We start from the raw sequence: 22,827 nt of genomic DNA on the forward strand, positions 1-22,827 counted from the left end.
GCGTGAATAATATGTGAACGTCAATTATGAATTGTACGAAATTTGTACATAATATGTTTGACCACTAATCAGAAATGTGTTAAATGATAAATTCTACTTTGAACGATGATGGGAATAAGTAAATATGTAATGGTGTGTTTAGTTTGCTGTTCTCATTTTTTTTTTAATTTTACAAAATATCATAAATTTGTTTAGTATTTTTGAAAATGTATTTTCGAACATAATGTTAAGCTTATAAGATTTTTTTATGTTGAAAACACTCATGAGAAATAAATAAGCGCTTTAAGAAAATTCATTTAAATAAAATTATAAAAAATAAAATCATTAAAAATTAAAAAATAAATTTTAAAAAAGTAGAAATTCTAAAAAAAGAAAAACTAAAATTATTTCAAGCCTTTAATAGTTATTTATCTAAAATTTCTGCAAAAATATATTTTAATGAACAAAGATAAAAATTCTCAGTCATGCCATTAAGTTTTAATTTTTGTTTTCGATAGTTTGTCAACTTAATTTATTATTTATTTTTATTTTACTTTTATAACAGAAAAAAAATATATGGAGAGATCTAAAATATATACAGTTTATTTTACTGAATAATCAACTCTGAATAAAAAATCATAAAATAATTTCTTAAGGTTCCTAATCAAACACTTTTTTTAATTTATTTTTTTCGGAAACAATTTTTAGAATGACAAATCAATGCGCTTTTAAAAATCAAAAAGTAGACGTCAAAACAGGACAATTGAAAATGAACTCAAAATTGAAAATTAAATGCAAATCAAATGTTTCAATTTATAGAAAAATAATAAGATAATTTAGAGAAAAAAACTAATTAAAATAAAAGATAGAAAAAATAGTAAATATTTTTTGAGAGTATTAAAATTAAGTGTTAAATATAAAAGATTTGTTGGAATACTTCTAAATTTTAACTCTCCAAATTTATAAATAATTTTCAAATAATAAAATATGCTTTTTAAAAATAGAAAGTTTCTTGAACAACTCTTAACAAATTTGATCTTTATCAAACGAGTATCCGAATTTTAGATTGCTTTTTTTAAATAAGTACTTATTCACATTTCTTCATAATTAAAAATAGGTTTTCTTTATTGATCATTCATTGCTTTCAGGTGTAAATACATCAAAGTCATTGACAGCATAAACCCTAATTTATTAATTGCCTTCGGCATCAGATTTGCAATCATTTTCTTAATAAATCGCATTAAGGTACGAATTTTGGCCCTTTTCAGAACAAGAACAAGAGATGGAATAACAAATAATTCCTATATCTGATTATAAAAATTCCAGTCACTGTCAATGGCGAAAAGGATAGATTTTCCAAACCCACTCACAAGTTGAAACGACATCGTGGCACCTTTTACTTTTCAGCTGCAACAAAACTGAGTACAGTGAAAAAAACCACCGCCAGAAGCTTACTTTCAAATCAATATTCATATATCTATTACAAATTTCACTTAATTCTATCAATTTATTTGCTGTGTACATGTAATCTCTCTTTCTATCCCTAAAATTTACCAATTATACAATCAACGCTTTTGTGCATTTTTTTTTGTTTAATTTTGATATATTGAATTGCTGAAGAAAAGGAAGAGGATTGGTAAGGAGTGTATTATTAATTTGTTATAAGTACTGATGATGAAGAAGGCTCCGGCATCTGTGTTGCCGGCGAATCCGCGCCACGTTCTGTGGCTGGTGTGGAAGATGGTTATTGTGGTGTCCATCATTCTCTGTGTATGGACTTTCTTTAGACTGCAGAAGTACTCGGAGTCTTCGGTCTCTCCTTATTCAACCTTGCCTCGGGAATCTCGAGTGTTTTTTGATCGGTTCGAAGGCAATCCCAAAATCGCGTTTCTATTCCTTGCTCGGAGAGATTTGCCTCTCGATTTCCTTTGGGGAAGCTTTTTCGAGGTGAGCGCTCTCTCTCTCTCTCTCTCTCTCTCTCTCTCTCTCTCTGTGGAATTGAAAAATATATTTACTAAAAATTTTCCTTAGTAGTTTCTTTTGGTTCTAATACTTAAATTGTTGATATTGTTTTCATTTCAATCCTGTTTAATTTGTTTCAATTTTCCTCGTGGATAATTTTTTACATTTTGTATATTCTGTTGTCTTTATTTTGTTCGTGGTGGGAAAATTTGGTTAGAACATCATGATTTTGTGCATTTGCTTACTCGTATATTTTCGTGCTTGGATGAAGAATCTGCGGAGTTTTAAAATTTAGTATTTTATTTGAAGAAATTAGTAATTAGGTTTCTTTTAGGATTTTTCATGTTTGTTTACTGATGTTTTTCCTGCTTGCAGAATGTAGACAGGGCAAAATTTTCAATATACATACATTCACAGCCTGGTTTTGTGTTTGATGAATCCACTACAAGATCTAGTTTCTTTTATGATCGACAGTTGAAAAATGGTATTAAGGTAACTGCATCATTTACCGAATGTTTGTTTGCTGAGTGGTGTATTACGAACTTAGAAGAGAGGGAATGAAAATAAAATTGTTTCTTAGACTTGATCCGTGGGAGGGGAAATAACAGAAATAGACAAACACTTACTACAAGTTGAGAGAATCCAAATTTATCCACCATATCCCCTGATTTTTTCTTAATTTCAACTTTAGCTAAAATTGTTTACAATTTTCCTATTTGGTATTTCTCAAATCTAGTTTTCAGAAATGGGCAATAAGGGAAATATGCTAGAAGGAAATGGGCAAAAGTTCTCTCAAAGTTTAGTTTCCCTTGCTGAGCATGAAAGGAAATGGGCAAGAAGTAATTTCTTAAAATTTAGTTCTCAGCATTTGTCAAAGAAGAAAATACAAAATAGTCTCAAATAAGGGAGTGACATTTGTTTTATTGCTTTCTGGTTAACATATTATGTCCGAATTGGGTGAAGAGCGTTGCCCCTTCTCATGCACATTCATGGAATTTTTGGGACACAAGCTTGTTTGACATAATAGTATGTTACTTCTTCTGGTAAGCAAGATGTTCTTTTTATAATCAGTATAATTGATTGGTTGGGATGATGGTGTAGGTAGTCTGGGGAGAAGCAAGCATGATTGAAGCCGAGAGGTTGTTACTTGACGCTGCTCTTGAAGATCCAGCAAATCAGAGATTTGTTCTCTTATCAGACAGGTTCATTATCGTTACTGTTAGACAACAAAAAGTGGTTCCTCTATGCATTTGAGTGTCTGCATTATATGTTTAGCTGGCTTTGACTTGTGAAAGAATTGACCTATGACCACTCAAATGTTCTTAATTTATACTTCAGATTAAGACATTCTTGTATCATGTATCATTAAGATAAGTGAAATTTGGACGAAGGAGTTCAGTGATGAGTTGGTTGTGCTCGTGAGCTCAAGACACAATTTTTATTCACTTTTATTTGTATCGGAGATCAGAATTTTTTCTTTTGTTTAGTTAAAAATTACCTGTATGTACATTAGTGATTTTCCCATTTATGTTTATGCTTAAGAAGGACAACAAAAAAAGAATAGGCCTTATTATTCCTACATGTTCCCATGCCCTTGAGATGTTACTACACATTTTGCTTGTGTTTAATCTTTCACCGCTAAAAAATATTTCATTTATTGGATTGGTTTCTGTATGTTCAGTTAGAACCCATTTCCTTATACCATCTAAGCCCTAGTCTTTATACCATCTAAGCCCTAGTCTTTCATAATGCCACGTACTTTTTTTCCCAAGTAAATTTCCCCTATCATGTCTATCAGTTAAGGCCGCTATCATCATATTTTAACCCTTTTGCTGCTTGCACGTTGATATTTTCCTGACTTTACATGTTTTAATTTCCAGCTGTGCCCCTTTGTACAACTTCAGCTATATTTACAACTATCTCACGGCTTCTCCAAGGAGTTTTGTGGACAGGTAGATAAATGAATAATCTTTATGTGGCTTAGTGACTCTATAAATGATGGAAGCGAATTATAAAATGTAGAGAACCCAACATTTATACACTGTGTTTGTGTTGTAGTTTTCTTGATAAAAAAGATGTGCGCTACAATCCAAAGATGTCACCAGTTATACCACAGGGCAAATGGCGGAAAGGATCGCAGGTAATATCCCTTTGCCTGTTGATTCCACCCATGGTAAAGTAAGAAGATGACTGATATCACTTGAAATGGAAATAAAATCACTGATGTCTCATTCTCAATACCGCTTTTGAATTATGTCCTAATCTCTGTCTCTCCACACTAGTAGACACAGGTGCTCCCGCGCACGAGCTCCTCACACACACACACACTCAGTCACTCTCCAAATCTTACACATGGAAGATGAATTGTGTTGGTCCCAACGATCAACCACTTCTACAAAAATTAGTGGCTATTAACACAAAATTTGGCATCTGATTATAGATGGATTACTCACTTTTCTACCTTCATGTGAAAACTTACAAACTTTAATTCTTTTGTTTTGGTGGGTTTTGGATATAGCTGACAAATGCCAACTTTCATTTTTTATTCTTATTTCCCATACCAAGCATAAATCTAACGAGTTGATTATTATAGTGGATCGCGTTAATCCGTAGACACGCTGAAGTCATCGTGGACGATGAAGTCGTCTTTCCCATCTTTAGGAAGTTCTGCAAGGTATATAATGAACTGCATTATTTTCTTTGTTGGATATCCTTCTTTCTAGATCTATATTTATTGTTGTATAGAGCTGTAGCTGTAGCTGTAGCTAGAAAGGCTTAATTTTTTTTTGGTCTGCTACTATTTATGACCTCTGATGCTCGGACTATTCAAAATGGTTGGAGTATTTGTGTCGGACACGACACGACATGAGTATGGATATAGAATATGCGTTGAATCCTCAAAGTGTCAATCGGACAATTCACTGTTTTTGTTTCTTTCTTTTTTCTTTCCCTTTTCTCCCCCCCCCCCTTCTTTTTTCTCTTTGTATCGGTGGTTTAGAGTTTTATTCATATAAAATGAAAATGAGTTCCATATAGTAGTACTTAGTGCTCCACTAAGTTTTAGAGTTTTATTCGTATAAAATGAAAATGAGTTCCATATAGTGTTACTTAGTGCTCCACTAAGTTCAAATTGTAATTAAGCCCCTCATTTTCTATTTTTTATAACATTTAGTAATTAACTTCTCATAATTGATAGCTAAACTTCAAAATTTTATTTTATTCGTCTTAACTCCTGATTTAATACTCATTTTCTTCTGTGTGAATAATTGATTTTCATATATTTAAAATGACTTTTTGGATTAGTAAATAAATTGAAACTTGAAAGACGTATCCACGTGCTCTTGTCCAAAATTTGGATTCCTTTTAGCCATGTGTCCGTTTCCTACATTTTAGAAAATAAAAGATTCGATTTTGATACATACCGGTACCCGATACCTGTATTCGAGTCCGAGCATCATAGCCCAAGACTATAGATTTTGTTTTAACCATAGTCGGTTATAAAAAGGTCAGATGTTAGTTACACATGTTTTCTATTCATGTCCCATCCCATCCGCCTAATTATCTCTGCTGTAGAAGAAAGTTGACAACTTCTTTGCTTCCTATCCATAGTCTTCCCCCCACCCCCCGGGGCGAACACCCGATCTGCATAAAAAAGCCGAATTATTATTGATCCTTTTTATTAACAAAAGAATTTAGCTACATTTGTGAATATATGTCTGCTCTTAAGGGATGTTATTTTAAGTTTTTATTTTTTATGGAAACTCACAAGTTTTACGGCTTTGCAGAGACGGCCACCAGTAGATGTCAGTAAAGGAAAGCTGAATCTTGTAAGTTACTTTTGCTGCATGTTCTGAAATGGATATTAACCTTCTCTTAAGACCGACCATCTCTGGATTTCAGAAGTGTCATGTTTGTTTTCTTCCTCTCTTGATTCATTAATATGCTATTTCTTCTTTTTTTTCATGTACAATATTACCGATCATATCTGATTTACTGATTATGTTCCCACTGTTGGTTGCAGAAACTTCAGAAACAACACAATTGTATCCCGGATGAACATTATGTGCAGACATTACTTGCAGTACGTAAATATTTGTTCTGATATACATATTTTGTATAACTAACATATACTATTTGTCTTTCCATTGTGTCGCTCTTAGTTGGATTGCTTTGTGATCCCTACGATGTTACTTAGGAACTAAACATTCTACGGCTTTCCCGTATTTAGTGATTTACTATAAATTCTAGTCATGTCTTGAATTGTTTAGCAATTATGCCTTTTTCGTCTTTTGGATAGATGAATGATCTTGAATCTCAACTTGAACGAAGGACGGTGACCTACACTGTGTGGAACCTATCTGCTACAAAAATGGAAAATAAAGGTTGGCATCCTATTACATTTAGCTATGCAGATGCCGGGCCTCAACAAATAAAAAGAATAAAGGTTAGCAGATTGCATCTCTCATGTTACTGGACAATAAATGTCTTGATTGTCTAAATTGGAGATAGATAATAACCATGACAAATTCCATCATGTTCTAATGGGGATCATGTTTGCCTAGCAGCTTTAAGAAGTCTACTTATAAGTTTCAAATAATAAATTTTTATTAGTCATACATTTTGGGAACAAACCATGACTTGAAGAATTCTTTGTAGTACTCTTTATTTCAGACGATAGTTTGCTAGTTATATGATTTTAGCTACATTCTACTCTTTAGTATCTTCTTTTATTTCGCTTCTGATTTCCAACCGGGTTTGCATTTAACCGTCTAACTTAGCTGTTTCCTATATTTTTCAGGATATCAACCATATATACCATGAAACCGAGTTCAGAACTGAGTGGTGCAGTAATAATACTACGTCTGTTCCCTGTTTTTTGTTTGCAAGGAAATTTTCTCAAGGAGCTGCCATGCGTCTTTTAAGTGAAGGAGTGGTTAGTAACTTTGACGTCACTGCAATACTGGATTCTCCACCATGATTTTGCCGGTGCGTGAGCCATCGAAATGTTGGGTATTCTTTTGACTGTCAACTTACATCAGAAAATTCTTTTGGTCAGCTGCTGGAATGTCCATAAATGTTGTAACATCAGTGCAGGGAAATTTTTTTACACTAAACTACTTAGAGAAGATAGTGTAAACATAGATTACGGGCAAATAGTTCGAAGAATATAGTAGTTTGACATCAAGCTATGCTCACCCGAAGACTGAAGCGTGTTGAAGAATGTTCTTGTTAGATACAGCTTTTGGCTTGTGCTGTATGATAGTAGTGGCATACTCCTTTTATTCGCACTACTTGTAGTTTTTACTAATGAATAGCATTGCTCTATATTTTATTAATGTATAGCATTGTTCTTTTAAATAATGGAGTATTGAGATTTTCAATGTTATTCAATTCGACCTTGATATTACATATAGGGAATGAGTTTGACTCTTTAAATATAGAGAGCAAAGTTTACTCTTTACTTTAAAAAATTAAAATAAAATTTGGATTCTAATTTTATGGTTTGACCTTTTGAAATAAATAGCATTTTAGTTTTAAATACTCTCAAAGATGTTCGAAAATTTCTCAATTTTTAAAAAGCATATTTTATAATTTAGAAAGTATCTATAAATCTAAAGGGTAAAATTTTTTTAATACTTCAACAACTTTTTTTTTTCTTGAACACTTAATTTTACTACTCTTGATACGTATTTATTATTTTTTCTTACGTTTTATTTTCACCACCTTCCCTCCAAATAGTTGTGTTATTTCTTTCTATTTTCTTTATATATACTATTTAATTGGATTAATATATGTAGCAATAAAAATTTAAATATTTTGAATGCATTTAATTATAAAATGTGGATTTGGCTCTCCAAATTTTGAAAATAAAACTCTCTATTTTAAAATGTTAATTTGAAAAGTTTCTTGAAGTATAATTTTAGGAGTTGACTCTTTAAAATAAAGAATATTTCACTTTTAAAGAGCATTTCTAACAATTGAGGAGAATTTCTAGAATAAATCCTTTTACTCTACTGTGTAGGGAACACAATAATCCAATGTCTATTGTTTATAGAAGTCCCTATTTGATCTCCAATATCTAAAGATTTGTTTTTTTTCCTAAAACTCGTTTTCAATAACACATTTTTAAGGTAAAATATTTTGCACGTAAATTCAAAATTTTTTCTTAATTTTTAATCATATATTTTCCCAGTATTCACTATTACAAAACTCATTTTCAACCAAAAAAAAAAAAAAAAAAAAAAAATTTAAAAAAAAAAAAAAATTTTTTTTAAAAAAAAAAAAAAAAAAAAAAAAAAAAATTCTCAAACATAAGCTACATAATGTCTAACAACGTACAACCACATAAAATAAGTTATTCCAAGATTCCATCGATTAATTTACTGAAAACAATGTAGAGTTTCCCAATTGAGCATAGGGCGTCAACCAGTCAAGCCGAAGGTTACGGCTCGTGTGCGGCCCAGCAAAAAATAAAAATAAAAAGGTTTTTTTGCCTAAGTCAAGCCAAAATTTTGAGGCTTGGCTCTGGTTTCATTGGGCTGGGCCGGCTAACGATTTTTCTATTTTTTTTTAACAGTTTAAATTTTATACAATCCTTTCAAAGGATTACCAGAAATGTGTAAATTTATTTAGTAAAGTAGACAAATATATTTATTAAATTTTGTTTTTAGCTTTGTCGTTTATGTTAGAATTCATTTCTTTATCTATTAGTCTACAATTCTCATAAATGAATTATACTTAAGGGAGAAGCGTTCCCTCTACCAATGATTTTGACATATAATTTTGACAAATAATCCTATTCTTCTTTCATCAATTTCACCACAATCTCCTATCCAGCTAGTGGTGATAGGCATCCGAGTTCTCTATCGCATTTTAAAGTTATATAAAACCTTTAATTCTATTGATTATAAGTAATGATTAAAAAAAGATGGTTTGAATCAAAGAAATGGATTTGTTTCAAAAGTTATTTCAGAAAAGTTGATCCACCATTTGATTTTAAACCTAGTAGAATGAGGCAATTATAGGAATTCCTCGAAAAAAAAAAGGAGGAATGCTCAATCATTATATAGTTAATCTTATTGCTATTACAGCATTACCACTCATTTAAGTCGCCAGCCAAAATGGCTGGTGTCACGAGTTGGACCGTGCAGCCCGATGAACCTTACGAGTTAGCCCAACTTGGGTCAAGTCCTAAAATTTGGGCTTGGCCGAGCCTGAGCTCTCGAAACTCGTATGCCATCCTTAATTGAGCTCTGCTATACTTCTAGAGTCACATGGGATTTGGCAGTGCTAAAGGGCCAGCAAAGTAGAAAAAAGTGAAAATTACGTTCCACCCAATTTTTAAAGGTAAATATTCTAAAATTAGGATGAAAGTTTCATTATTCAAAAATCAGATATTTCATATTTAAATATTAAATATTATATACACAAATTTCATCCCAAAACCCTAATTAATTTCCCATCTCTTCTCTCTCTATACCCATTTCTTTCTCTCACATTACAATAGTGGATGGAGGCATAGATGAGAAGTTTCCATTGATTGTTCGATGATGAGAGAGCAACTATCGTACGTGACATTGTAAGATGTAGAAGGAAATCTCAACAATAAACTGAATATTGATGAGTGTAATACTTTTGAGCGTTTTGATGTGTGTGTTCATGTTGTTTTGGTAGTTTGGACAATGAGGACAAAACGGCATTGATTGGGACTTGGAATGAAGCTAAGTGTTGATCACGGAAGTTGGCAAGGAATGGAAGTAAAATGAGAGAAGAATGAGGTGGAAAAGAGGCTAGAAAATGAGCAAAATTAGGGAAGGCAGAATGTTGTATGCCACGACGCTGCATTGGGTGCCTAAGAAATGAAAAAATGATGCAGAGCTAGGCGCGTAACACCCGAGAAATAGAGAAGTTAGCGAAACAGGCGATGTGTGGCCAGTATACGAAACATCGTGGCGCTGCGATGCTGCCAACGGATAAGAAGAAGGCGTGTTTCTTTTAAAATATTTTGGGCCCAATCCAACCCTAATCCATCTTGCAACCTTAAGGGACTATAAATACTAACTTGAAGACCAAAAAGAAGAGAGGAAACAGTATAAAGAGGCAAAGAAGAACACCAATTAATTGAGAGAGAATCGACGACCTTCAGGAGGAGAAATTAAGTGGCAAAACGAGTTTTTCTTATTCTTTTTCTTCTCCATGTTCTTTGTTTTCCATTTAATATTGTCACTTATCTCAATTCTGTTCTAAAACTTCAATTCTAAGGGTTGATGTAACCTACTTGAGACATGCTTTTATTCTAATACAGTTATTTCTTTGATTTTTCCATCAATTTATTTATGTTGCTTCTCACGTAATGCTTTCAATTACCTAATCAATAATTGAATAATTCGATGCTTTAAGTTTTGGCACTCGAGAGAAGGTACGAAATCTTTGGGGCTTATTTCACTTAAGAACTATGTACGGATGATTTTTATATTTTCAATTTGGAATAGAGATATTGAAATTAAAATATAGAAATAGATTCTATTCGGCACTCGAGAGAGGGAATATGATTAATTTAGGGTTCTTGCTTGTAACTTTTGGAAAAATTCATAGAAATGACAATAGAGGTTGAAAAATATTGTTGAGAGTACGGTTAAATCATTCTCTAGGCTTTCATAGATTGATAAAAACTTCACAATTTGCCTCCATTATTTGCATTCTTCATCTTAATTGCATTAGTTTAGTATAAAGACATTGTTTCAAAAATTTGATTCCTCTAAATAAAGAGAGAGTTAAAATAACTATAGTACTTAATCGGATTCGAATATCAATCCCTGTGGGTTTGACACTTTCTACTCCATTAATATATTACAAAATTTGATACCATACACTTATGGATACAAATCACGTTATATAACACGCATGGCAAATATCAATTGACGAAGCAGCAATGCTACGTAAAGCGGTGCTGTAGATTGAGAGTGTACTATCTTCCATTTTTCTTTGTGGTTGATGTTGCAAATCAGAGGTGCTACTTGTCTCCCATTTTTTCTCTAGTTATGTGGCAGACTTTACAGATTGGTCAGAGAAGATAAGAGAAGGGATGGTTGTGATGGTAGAGGTGCGCATGAGGCGTTTGATCTGGTGCGAGTGTTTAGTAATGTCGCAATCTAGTGGTTGTTTTGCATTGTTTGGTGGTGGTTTGTGTTACTGTGCTGGTGGTTTTGCGAGGTCTGTGGTGCGTACTGTCGCATGCGCTCCAAATTAAAACCTATACTCCTCAAAATAAATGTAGCAGTGGAAGTAAAGGTCGATCCCACGAAGAGTGTTTAGTCTATCTTTTATGCTAAATTAACTAAAAGGGGGTTTTTGATTTTGAAACAAACAATTATTAAAAATATCAATTAATGTAAACGCAACTTATCGAATTCAATGAAATCAATGGAACGAACCATGGTCTAAGTCAACATCCACCGTTGGAGATTTACAATGGGTCATTGATCCACAAATAATTATTAATTCATACTTTTAGTATTCATCGTTGGAAAATAATTTCCCATTCGAAATAATTTCCTATTTTCCTTACTTTTAATTAATTAGAAACAAGCGATCTAATTAATCCTGATTACCAAACAATCCTAGACAAGCGAGAGAATTTAATTTAATAATGGCTTTCCAAATTAGAGAAATCAATGAACTTAGATAACACAAGTCAAGCCTTTGCATTTAACCTAAATAAATATTCTTCCTAAGATTTAATAATTTTTCAAAACAGCAAATTACTAATACTAGTTGCTTCACAAGTTAAATTAATCAAACAATTACGGATTTGATATTTAACTTAACTATAGATTAAAACGCATGATAAACTAATGGATCCTTTTAGTAATCAAATATAACACTCATGAAATTAAGCGTAGAAGAATATTCAATACTAAAAATATAAATTAAACAATGAAAATTAGGTGGAACTCACAATTGAAAATGATTCCAAGGTTTCAATATCCTTCTACCAAGAGAGAAATTAGTTATATATCATCAATTCTAAGAGCAAAATAAAGTAGAAGGGAATGTGGGCGTTCTTTTCCTCCAAGAATATGTAGAATATAAGATTTTTAGGTCAGAAATGAGGTTCCCTTCGTTCTGGTGTCTTTAGGTATATATATGATATTAAAAATATTGTTTCCATTAGAATTTTTTCAGAATAAGGAAACCTGTCATAGAAATTTTGGCCAGTGCTCGCATGCCATATATTTCATTGTGCACGCACCATTAGATGACTTTGCTCTCTGGTTGGAGAAAAAGAGGTGCTGCACGTGTGCCATTTTTTCCCGTGCGTGAGCACCGTGTTACACGCGTTGTCCCTGGACAGTTCTCGATAATTTGATCATAACTTTCTCTTCCGAACTCCAATTGAGGTGATTTTGGAAAGATGACTTCAAGAGCTACAATTCTTTCTGAAATACAAATTTTCCAATTTGATTGTTTGCTACTCGAAAAATGGCTTTCAAATTGAGGCTAAAAATCTGGCACATAACTTTTTCAATTGGAATTTGATTTGTAAAAATGTTTCAACATTATTTCATTCCTTTGACCTCCAATTGCATCCAATTGATGTCATATGATCTTCAATCATCGTTTTGTGATCCGAATCAACTATTGGATGTTTACACTCTAGTCCCCAAACTTAGGAATTCCTTCGTTTTCGAACATTTTTCGTTCCTTTCTTCCAAATCCATATTTTCCATCCATTTATAACCTAAACCAAAATATAAGGGTACTAAATACATTTAGGCATTAATTAATCACAAAAATGCAAGTATTAATGGATGTAAAATACGATATTTTATGTCTTATCAATCTGGTGAAGTGGGTGGGGTGGTGATGGTGGTTGTCTTGGCAATGGTAGTGGTTGTCGTTGCAAAGGTGGTCAGGGGTGAATGACATGGGATGAGATGTTTGATATCAATTATTTAATTGATTGTGACAATAAACTGTTAATTTGTGACCATGTGACAAAAAATGTGATTGTGACTATCAATTATCAAATTATGATTAGGAAATAACTATGACCAATTAATTTGATAATTTGTAACTGTTAAATATATTGTGAATTATAAAATTTGTCATTCGTGACCGATAAATAAGTTGTGATCTATAAAAAAATTTATTTGTAACTAAAATGTAATTTATGATCTATAAAATTTTTATTTGTCATCGAGAAATAATTTGTAGCTTATAATTTTTTTATTGGTAATTGAGAAATAATTTGTAACATATAAAATTTTTAATTTATGACCAATAAATAATTTGTGATCAATTAATTTGATAATTGTAATCAAATTGTATAAAATTGCTGCCTTACTCTATTTAATTAAAAAAGAATATTTTTAATTTATTATTTCATAAATAAATTTAATTAATATATGATTTTTGAAGTTTTAAACCTTTTTCTTAGTTTTGAAATATGTCATACTTAATATCTTATATATGAAAATTTATGTAGAAAAAACCTTCCCAATTACCAAATAAATAGAATTGAAACTCAATCCATCATAGAGAGTTTCCTCCATAGACATAATAAGAATAAGAGGTATACAGGAAACTTTAAGTTGAAACGAAATTACCAAACTTTTATATAATCTAGGCTACATGTATTAAAAAATCCTCGACTGTACTCTTGGAAGTTTTGATGAAACTAGACCAAAGTTTGGGGCCATTCCTCTATGCTTTATCAGCTACAACCATTCATCGCAAGCACTGCATTAACTATTAAGAAATATTGCTGTATATATATATGTAATTGATTTATTTAGTTTAACTTTCCTAGATTAGTACAAATTAAATTCCACTAATATTGGATCACGATTTATTAGCCTTAGAAAGAGCACTGGTTTATTTCTTGTATATCTTTATATATTGTAATGAAAATATATGTAGAAAGATACAGAAACTCCATTTTTTCTCATGGTATCAAAGCAACTTTCCCGTGTCTGATTATTTTTCACTCATATGAGCACTGTGGCAAGTGAAGATCAAACGCCATTAGAAAGGTCACATCCTGATCATTCAAACACCAGTAAAGTCAGTCCCAGTGTAGATCCATCAAACCCATATTTTGTTCATCATTCAGATTAACCTGGACATATGCTTGTTCAAACATAATTGAATGGCACCAATTACTCATCATGGAGTAAATCTATGATTCATGCCCTCACAGCCAAAAACAAAATTGGATTCGTCAATGGATCAATTTAGCCACCTTCAGAAATCGAAAAACCAGTAGAATATGCTCTTTGGAACCAATGCAACAGCATGATTTTATCATGGCTAACTCACTCTGTAGAACCTGATCTAACAAGGGGGATAGTTCATGCAAATACTGCTCAACAAGTGTGGGAAGATTTGAAAGATCAATTTTCACAAAAAAATGCACCAGTAATCTATCAAATCCAGAAGTCCTTAGCTTGTCTCTCACAAGGTACAATGACAATTTCAACATATTTTACAAAAATCAAAAGCCTTTGGGATGAATTGGAAACATATAGACCTCTTCTCACCTACAACCAGATGAAAGAACATAATAATCAGAGAGAAGAAGATCGGTTGATGCAATTTCTCATGGGCCTTAACGAGACCTATAATGTTGTTCGTACCAATATCCTCATGATGTCGTCGTTGCCTAATGTACGTCAAGCATACTCTCTCGCCATTCAAGATGAAACATAACGACAAATGGCATCAGAATCAACTGAAAACTTTTCCATCGCTGCTGTAATTCAGAGTCAAACCAACAACTCCTCAAATAATTTCAAAGACAAGCGTTGTGAGTACTATAATAGAGAAGGTCATACAATTGAAAATTGTCGAACTTTAAAATTCTGACATGCGAGACTCAAAATCTCGTGCTAAAGAGCGTGGAGGTTCGAGTCCTTGAAAGAAATTCAGAATTGAATAGATTTATCTAGGGAGAATTCGCTTTCAAGCGACTATTCCCTAGATACACACGTCATTGCAAGTATTGTGACAAAAGAGGTCATACTGAGGAAAGGTGCAACTATAAAAATGGAACTTGCGGAGTAATACAGGAAAGTTTTTTCCTGCTGCTAATGCTACAAATTCCTTCTCAGCTTGCACATGAGGATCACCAGCAAAACATCAGTACTCCAGCCCATCTTTATAATTCGTTGAATTCCTCACATAGTCTTCCACAGAAAAATCACAATGATTACAACTCTCCAAACTCATTGCATGGACTTTCTGTAGAAGAACTCTAGCAACTTTCTCATACAATATCTATGATGACTCCAAACCATGCTTCTAGTAATAACAAAGCTTATGCAAATGCTGCAGGTCTGTTCACTTTTCATAGCTCAATTAATTCTGTATTCACTAGACCTTAGATTCTGGATAGTGGAGCTACTGATCACATTATTTCTGATCCTACGTTTTTTACTCAAAGAGAATCCTCATCAATACCTATTGTCAATTTACCCACTGGATCTTCCACCCCAATCACTTCAATGGGGACAGTACCATTCAACTTAGACATAACTTTAAATAATGTTTTATGTGTTCCTTCTTTTCACTTAAATCTGATGTCTGTAAGCAAAGTCACCACTGCTCTAAACTATTGTGCCATCTTGTTTCCCTCTTTTTGTGTCTCGCAAGACTTGGATACGAGGAAGACGATTGGCTCGGGTAAACAGCACGGTGGTCTCTAATACATGTCTTCGCTACAAAAAAATCAATCTCTAATCAAGTTTCTCAACCTTCAAATCTATGGCATATGCATCTTGAGCATCCATCACCACATCGTCTTAAATTGGTTTCTTCATTATTGTCTTCTAATAATATTTCCTATGATAATAATTGTAACATTTGCCCTATGGCTAAACAAACTAGACTTCCATTTCCTTTAAGTTCCATATCAACTCACGCTCCATTTGATTTGCTACATTGTGATATTTGGGGTCCACATAATGTTCCAACACATTTAGGGGCATGTTTCTTTCTTACTATTGTTGATGATTTTTCTCGATGCACATGGGTATTTTTTATGCAACATAAATCTGAAACACAAAATATCTTGAAATCATTCATTAATTTTGCTCATACTCAATTCCAGATATATGTTAAGGCCATTAGAGTAGACAATGGTTCTGAATTCTTATCCATGAAAAATTTCTTTCAATTTCACGGAATTGAATATCAACGTACTTGTGTTTACACTCCACAACAAAATGGAGTTGTCGAGCGAAAGCATCGCCATATTCTCACTGTAGCACGTGCATTGCATTTTCAATCCCATTTACCACTTATATTTTGGGGTGAATGCGTTATGACCGTTGTTTACCTTTTATTAATCGACTCCCATCACCATTGTTGTCCACCAAATCCCCTTTTGAAATGTTATACAATCGTCCTCCATCACTTGATCACTTAAAGGTTTTTGGTTGTCTATGTTATGCTACTATTGTTCACCCTACTCACAAATTCGAGCCTCGTGCTAAGCGTTGCATCTTTGTTGGATATCCTACTGGTCAAAAAGGTTACAAACTTTATGATATGGAGACTAAGAAATTTTTTGTAAGTCGTGATGTTAAATTTCATGAAACCAATTTTCCATTTTCTCAAATTTCACCATCACCTAATCTAGACTCTTTATTGCCTAATCTTACTCTTGACACTACAAGCATAGGACCTCTTACACAACCTTTCATACCAAATATCCCATCTCATGAGACCCAACAAATTGACTTACATGAGAACACATCTACATCACACACACCTACCACAAATATCTCATCTCACGAAACCCAACAAACTAACTTACACGAGACCACATCTACATCACACACACCTACCACACTAGAACCACCAATACAAGTACCAACCGAACCTACTCCATCTTTACCTCAAATAGAACTCAATTTACCAACCTCAGATCCTATCACACGATCCGTTCCTCATATGCGACACTCTACTCGTCATAAGCAACCACCGGCATGGCATAAAGACTACATGATGTCAACTCAGGCAAATCAATCTAACTCTGCCTCAAGTACCCGGTATCCTCTTTCTCATTTCCTTTCGTATTCTCGCATATCTTCTACCGATCGTTCTTTTCTAGCTAACATTACAGGGCAAACTAAGCCCAAATCCTATGCTCAAGCTATCATTGATCCACATTGGCAAGAAGCTATGAATGCAGAATTAAGAGCATTACAACAAAATAACACGTGGAGCCTTCTTTCTTTGCCTACTGGTCATAAACCAATTGGTTGTAAATGGGTCTACAAGATAAAATACAAGGCTGATGGAACGATTGAATGCTACGAGGCTCGTCTTGTTGCTAAAGGATATAATCAAATTGAGGGCATCAATTATCAGGAAACATTCTCTCCAACAGCAAAACTCACCACATTCCGTTGTCTTCTTACTGTTGTCACTGCCTACAATTGGTTCACACATCAATTAGATGTCCAGAAGCTTTCCTTCACGGTGATCTACACGAGGTAGTTTATATGGAGCTTCCACCTGGTCTTCACAAGCAGGGGGAGAACATTGTGTGTCGACTCAACAAGTCCCTTTATGGGCTCAAACAAGCATCAAGAAATTGGTTTTCCACATTCTCAAACATCATTCAAAAAGTTGGCTATCAACAATCAAAAGCTGATTATTCTCTCTTTACCAAGACTCAAGGCACTTCGCTTACTGTTGTTCTCATCTATGTTGATGACATTCTCCTAACAAGAAATGATCTTCAAGAAATCGAATATCTCAAAAAATTTCTTCTCAAATATTTTCGTATCAAGGATCTTGGAGAATTGAAATATTTTTTAGATATTGAGTTTTCCCATTCCAAGAAAGGTATTTTCATGTCTCAGAGAAAATATGCATTAGATATTTTAGAAGATTCAGGTTTAATTGGTGCACGGCCAGATAAGTCTCCAATGGAGCAAAATTTGAAGCTCGCTCCCACAGATGGAGCATTGTTGAATGATCCAACTAAGTACAGAAGATTGATTGGAAGATTGATTTATCCCACTGTCACGAGGCCAGACATAGTTTATTCCGTTCGAACATTGAGCCAATTCATCCATAAGCCTCAAAAATCTCATTGGGATGCTGCCACACGAATCCTTAAGTATATCAAAGGTTCTCCTGGTCAAGGTCTACTATTACCTTCCACAAACAACCTTACTCTAAAAGCTTTCTACGATTCAGATTGAGGAGGTTGTTGTGCCACAAGAAGATTAGTTACAAGATACTGTATTTTCCTTGAAAATTCTCTCATCTCATGGAAATCTAAGAAACAAACCAATGTTTCCCGATCATCAGCTGAGGCTGAATATCAAGCTATGGCCAACACGTGTTTGGAGCTAACTTGGCTACGCTATATATTACAAGACTTGAAAGTCTCACAGAAGACTTCTACACCATTGTTCTGTGACAATCAAGTAGCTTTGTACATTGCAGCAAATCCCTTTTTTCATGAGCGTACAAAACACATCAAAATAGATTGTCACATCGTCCGAGAAAAATTGCAAGCTGGAATGATTAATCCTTCATATGTACCTACAGGCTTCCAGTTGGTAGATATATTCACAAAGGATCTAGGGAAGGATCAATTCGTATCACTACGTAACAAGTTGGGACTTCATGATATTCAGTCTCCAACTTGAACGGGAGTATTAATAAATATTGCTGTATATATGTAATTGATTTATTTAGTTTAACTTTCCTAGGTTAGTACAAATCAAATTCCACTAATATTGGATCACGATTTATTAGCCTTAGAAAGAGCACTGATTTATTTCTTGTATATCTTTATATATTGTAATGAAAATATATGTAGAAAGATACAGAAACTCCATTTTTTCTCTCCATTTTTCTCAATAACCCTTGCCCCAGACAGTATCCACCGTGATTAGTACATATGAATCCAAGCAGAAGATGTCTATTAATATAGTGTTACAATCAGAAAAAAGAATAAAGCGATCCAACTGAACAGTGAATTCATCAGGATCTCTTTCTTAGATAAGAAAACAGGTTTCTGATAGCTCTGTCGCATAGGCGATAAACTTGAGCCCTGCAGTTATCCTTGTCCTGGAATTTGATGCCTCACTTCTTGCGTTCCATGTTTTACATAACAAATTGGATACCATTAATCTTTACAGCACATTTGAATCAAACACAAAATCTTCTTGTTCTGAAGTTAACACCAATTGCCTTATTCCATATGTCAGATTTCTCAATACGGAAATTATTTCTGCATATTGAGGATGTGAACTGTGGGGTGAGAAAAATGTAGTTACTGTGCCATGCATTTCAATAAAACTCCAACCTGGAGTTTTTCTTAGGCCAAGAGATCTCATTTGGAGCCAAGCTTCTCCCACCCCATCCCATCTGGCCATTGAAGCAAAGCTGTGAGCCAGTTGCACATACTTACCAGCATCTTCAGGCTTCAAACCAGAAATTTCCTTGGCAATAATTTCTCCAAGCTCTTGCTCACCATTTTTTCGACAGGCATCAAGTAGGATGCCTAGAACATCCTCCATTGGTTCCGGGAACATCCTCTTATAGTAGTCAAATGCATCTTCTACCTTACCAGCCCGGCAAAGGAGATCAACAATGCACGCGCAATGTTCAAGCTTTGGTTCAATCTTATACTCATTTTTCATTGACTCAAAAATGCTCATACCATGGCCAACAAGCCCATTGTGACTACAGGAGTAGAGAACAGATAAGAACATGACATCATTTGGTGCATGTCCATTCTGTAGAAATTCTGCAAACATCTCCAAAGCCATCTCTCCTTTTCCATGACTACCATATGCAGCAATAATCGTGCTCCATGAAGCCATATCGTGATGTGGCATTCTATCAAAACACTTTCTAGCAGTACTCAAGTCACCACATTTGGCATACATATCAACCAAAGCTGTGTCAATCATGATACACGGTCCAACACAGTTCCTAACAACGAAGTTGTGAATCCATATCCCCTGCTGGAAAGCCCCAATGGAAGCACAACCTTGAAGAAGGGAGATAATGGTTATTGAATCAGGACTGTGGTGTGCTGTTCTCATTTCGTTGAAGAGATACAGAGCCTTATTTAAATTTCCATTCTGTGCATAACCAGAAACTATTGCATTCCAGGTGACAACATCTCTATCATTCATCATGCTGAAAACATAATAACTCTGCTTTAAATGGCCACATTTCCCATACATACTAACAAGAGAATTATAAGTAGGAATGTCTGCTGCCATTCTCTGCCTTAACATGTAGCAATGTACTGAAGTCCCTAGTCTGATAGAACCCAATTGCCCACAGGCTGCAAGAACACAAGTCATAGTTGCAGTAGAAGGAATCACATGCGAAACCATCATCCTTCGAAACACAGCCAATGCCTTGTCTGCATAGTTATTCTGGACAAGTCCTGAGATCATTGCTGTCCATGACACTGCATCCTTATCACCTGCCTTATTGAAAACCTGTAAAGAATCATTCATTTTCCCACATCTTGAGTACATAACCATAAGTGACGTCTCAACATGTTTATCTAATTGAAATCCTGACGTAACGATCTGTCCATGCACAATTCTTCCCACTTCAACGCTACCCTCTCTCGCAACTGCAGAGATCAATGATCCAAACGTCTGTTGATCAGGCACTAGATTTTCATCCTTCATTCTGTACAAAAGATTAAAGACTTCACTAACGTTCCCTACCGCTGAATAGGCATTAATCAAGCTATTCCAAGAAACAATATCTTTGTCATTCAATGATTCAAATAACTTCCTGGCGTCTCCTACTCTTCCACATTTAGCATATACACTTAACATACAATTCATCAAAATTATATCACACTGAAAACCAGTTTTAACTATGCAACAGTGCAAAATATCCATGTGGGCATTGTCAGAAACCCCGGAGAGCAGAGTCAAAATGGTTATGGAACTGGGTTGAATCCCTTCATTCTGCATAGAATTATACATAAAGAATGCATTTTTCATAATACCACCACGTGAATAACACCCAATTATTGCAGTCCATGGGACGATATTTCTATAAGGCATCATATCAAACACCTTTTGAGCATAACGGGTGTTCATAAATTTTGCATGGAAATTGATCAACGAGGAGGAAATGTAGGGGTCCTCAGACAACCCATTAACAATAGTTTGTTGGTGGAGTGAGAGGCCGAGAGAGAAGAGGTTAAGCGATGTGCAAGCTTTGAGAAGCGGAGGGTACGTGAAGGCGTCTGGAGGAATGGTGGGGGGTTTGAGCACGGAGATGAAGTTAAGAACAACTTCGCGGTGGAAGCCTTGGGCGGAGAGACGATTGATGGTGGCATTCAAAGTTCTTGTGGCGGCGGGCACCGTTGTGGTTGGCGGCAAAAAGTTGGGTTTTAGCTTGTTCATCAGCTCATGGTAACTTGCGGCTTTTTGAGCCACGATAATTTTGATGGTCGGTCTTCGTGTACAGGCACAGCAATTGCTATTTGAAAACTTGAAGGCTGTTTTATGGGAAAAATCGAATCAAGAAATTCTATGTAAATTTTCTGCAGAATTGAGGTGCAAAAGAACAGAATGTGACACGGGGACCTTTAAGTTTATAAAATATCTCATAGTAAAGTATAAATTAATCAATTATGCTAGACAGACAGGGTTATTGACAGAATGGATACAGGGATTTAAAAAATGGTCACTGTACATTATTTAAGTCATTAAAAAGTGAATAAAGCCACCAAATGCAAAATGGAGGGAAATTGATTAATTCATAAAACAAAGCTCTCTCTATCTCCCCCACCCACTTCCCCAAACTACAGAAACGAAAGGGAGAAAATTTCCTCTCATTTTCCCCAATTTTTTTTAACTTTCATCTCCATCCATTTCCAATCCAAGAAGGGAGAAAGCAACCTCCGATCGGCACATGCTTGAAGTTCTCCGGCCGCAAGCAAGCTCAAACGCACTCGGTGCTCATCTTTACGAAGTCCACAAATCTCCATCGACATCATCTTAGTCCCGCCTAGTAAGTGTATAAATGCATATACCGGTGATTTTTTCTTTATTTTCCATTGAATTGAAGATTTTACTGGAGCTCTGTTATTTTTATCTTTGATATATTAGATGTTGAAGACCACATTTAAATGGCTAGCGGTCAAATTTCTTTGCACACGAGTTTGGATTTTTGCTTCATTATTGTGAACGAGCGATCGATTCGAACTTCGAACAATATTTTGGTTGCCTCTGTTCTTGCTCTTGTGGGCTCACCAAACCAAGCTAGAGAAAGAGAGAGAGCAACCAATTAGACTACTGCTCCGTCGGCTGCGTTTTATTTATTTCATTTTTCATTTGTAACTTTCTTGATTTAAAAAAAAAAATCATTTTCTTGATACTGTTACCAAATTCTGATAATCCTCTTTCTTTTATGATGTAAGCTTCTTCTTCTTCTTCTTGTCCTCTTTTTTTTTTTTTTTTTTTTTTTTTTTTTTTTTTTTTTTTTTTTTTTTTTTTTTTTTTTTTTTTTTGCGATGTTAATGTAATTATCTCTCTATATACTTGTAGTTATGTATCTATGCATCCAAACATGTTTGTTTATGGATGTTGGTTATTTTTTTTTTATTTGATTTATTTTCCGAAAAATAGGTGAAAATTTGGGGTTTTAAGTCTTGTGAAGTACCCAAATAAAATAGGTTTTTAGGGCTTTAGCAACAAGGTATAATTTTTCTAAATGCGACTAAAATTGTGCATCAAAACAGTTTAGTAATGAGGCAGTCTGTTTGGTTATTTTTTGTATTTGTGTTTCTCATGTATGCATAATTTTGTTAAATTCCTATCTACTTTTGTATTTGTATTTGTGTTTCTCATGTATAATTTCATACATTTCTGG

The 22,827-nt window shown here is 34.1% G+C and overlaps 2 protein-coding genes across 3 annotated transcripts; one reads left to right on the top strand and one right to left on the bottom strand.

Moving 5' to 3' along the window:
* The first annotated feature begins 1,133 nt into the window (after window positions 1-1,133).
* Window positions 1,134-7,294, top strand: LOC111395942. Of its 2 annotated transcripts, XM_023022176.1 has the most exons (11): window positions 1,134-1,926; window positions 2,317-2,433; window positions 3,043-3,143; window positions 3,822-3,893; window positions 4,000-4,081; window positions 4,535-4,615; window positions 5,727-5,768; window positions 5,963-6,022; window positions 6,239-6,385; window positions 6,740-6,927; window positions 7,031-7,294. In XM_023022176.1, the coding sequence occupies exons 1-10, from the start codon at window positions 1,651-1,653 to the stop codon at window positions 6,917-6,919; spliced, it is 1,158 nt and encodes a 385-aa protein (XP_022877944.1). In that variant the 5' UTR covers window positions 1,134-1,650; the 3' UTR covers window positions 6,920-6,927; window positions 7,031-7,294. The 2 variants fall into 2 exon arrangements, with proteins under 2 accessions (XP_022877944.1, XP_022877943.1); XM_023022175.1 differs by having other exon boundaries at window positions 1,136-1,926; window positions 6,740-7,292.
* An 11,545-nt stretch (window positions 7,295-18,839) lies between these two features.
* On the bottom strand, window positions 18,840-21,575 carry LOC111395943 (pentatricopeptide repeat-containing protein At4g04370). The gene has a single exon (XM_023022177.1). The coding sequence runs from the start codon at window positions 21,354-21,356 to the stop codon at window positions 19,101-19,103; it is 2,256 nt and encodes a 751-aa protein (XP_022877945.1). The 5' UTR covers window positions 21,357-21,575; the 3' UTR covers window positions 18,840-19,100.
* Window positions 21,576-22,827: the final 1,252 nt, after the last annotated feature.

Source organism: Olea europaea, chromosome 6, assembly GCF_002742605.1.
Source record: "Olea europaea var. sylvestris chromosome 6, O_europaea_v1, whole genome shotgun sequence".
In the NCBI taxonomy this organism is placed as follows: domain Eukaryota; kingdom Viridiplantae; phylum Streptophyta; class Magnoliopsida; order Lamiales; family Oleaceae; genus Olea; species Olea europaea.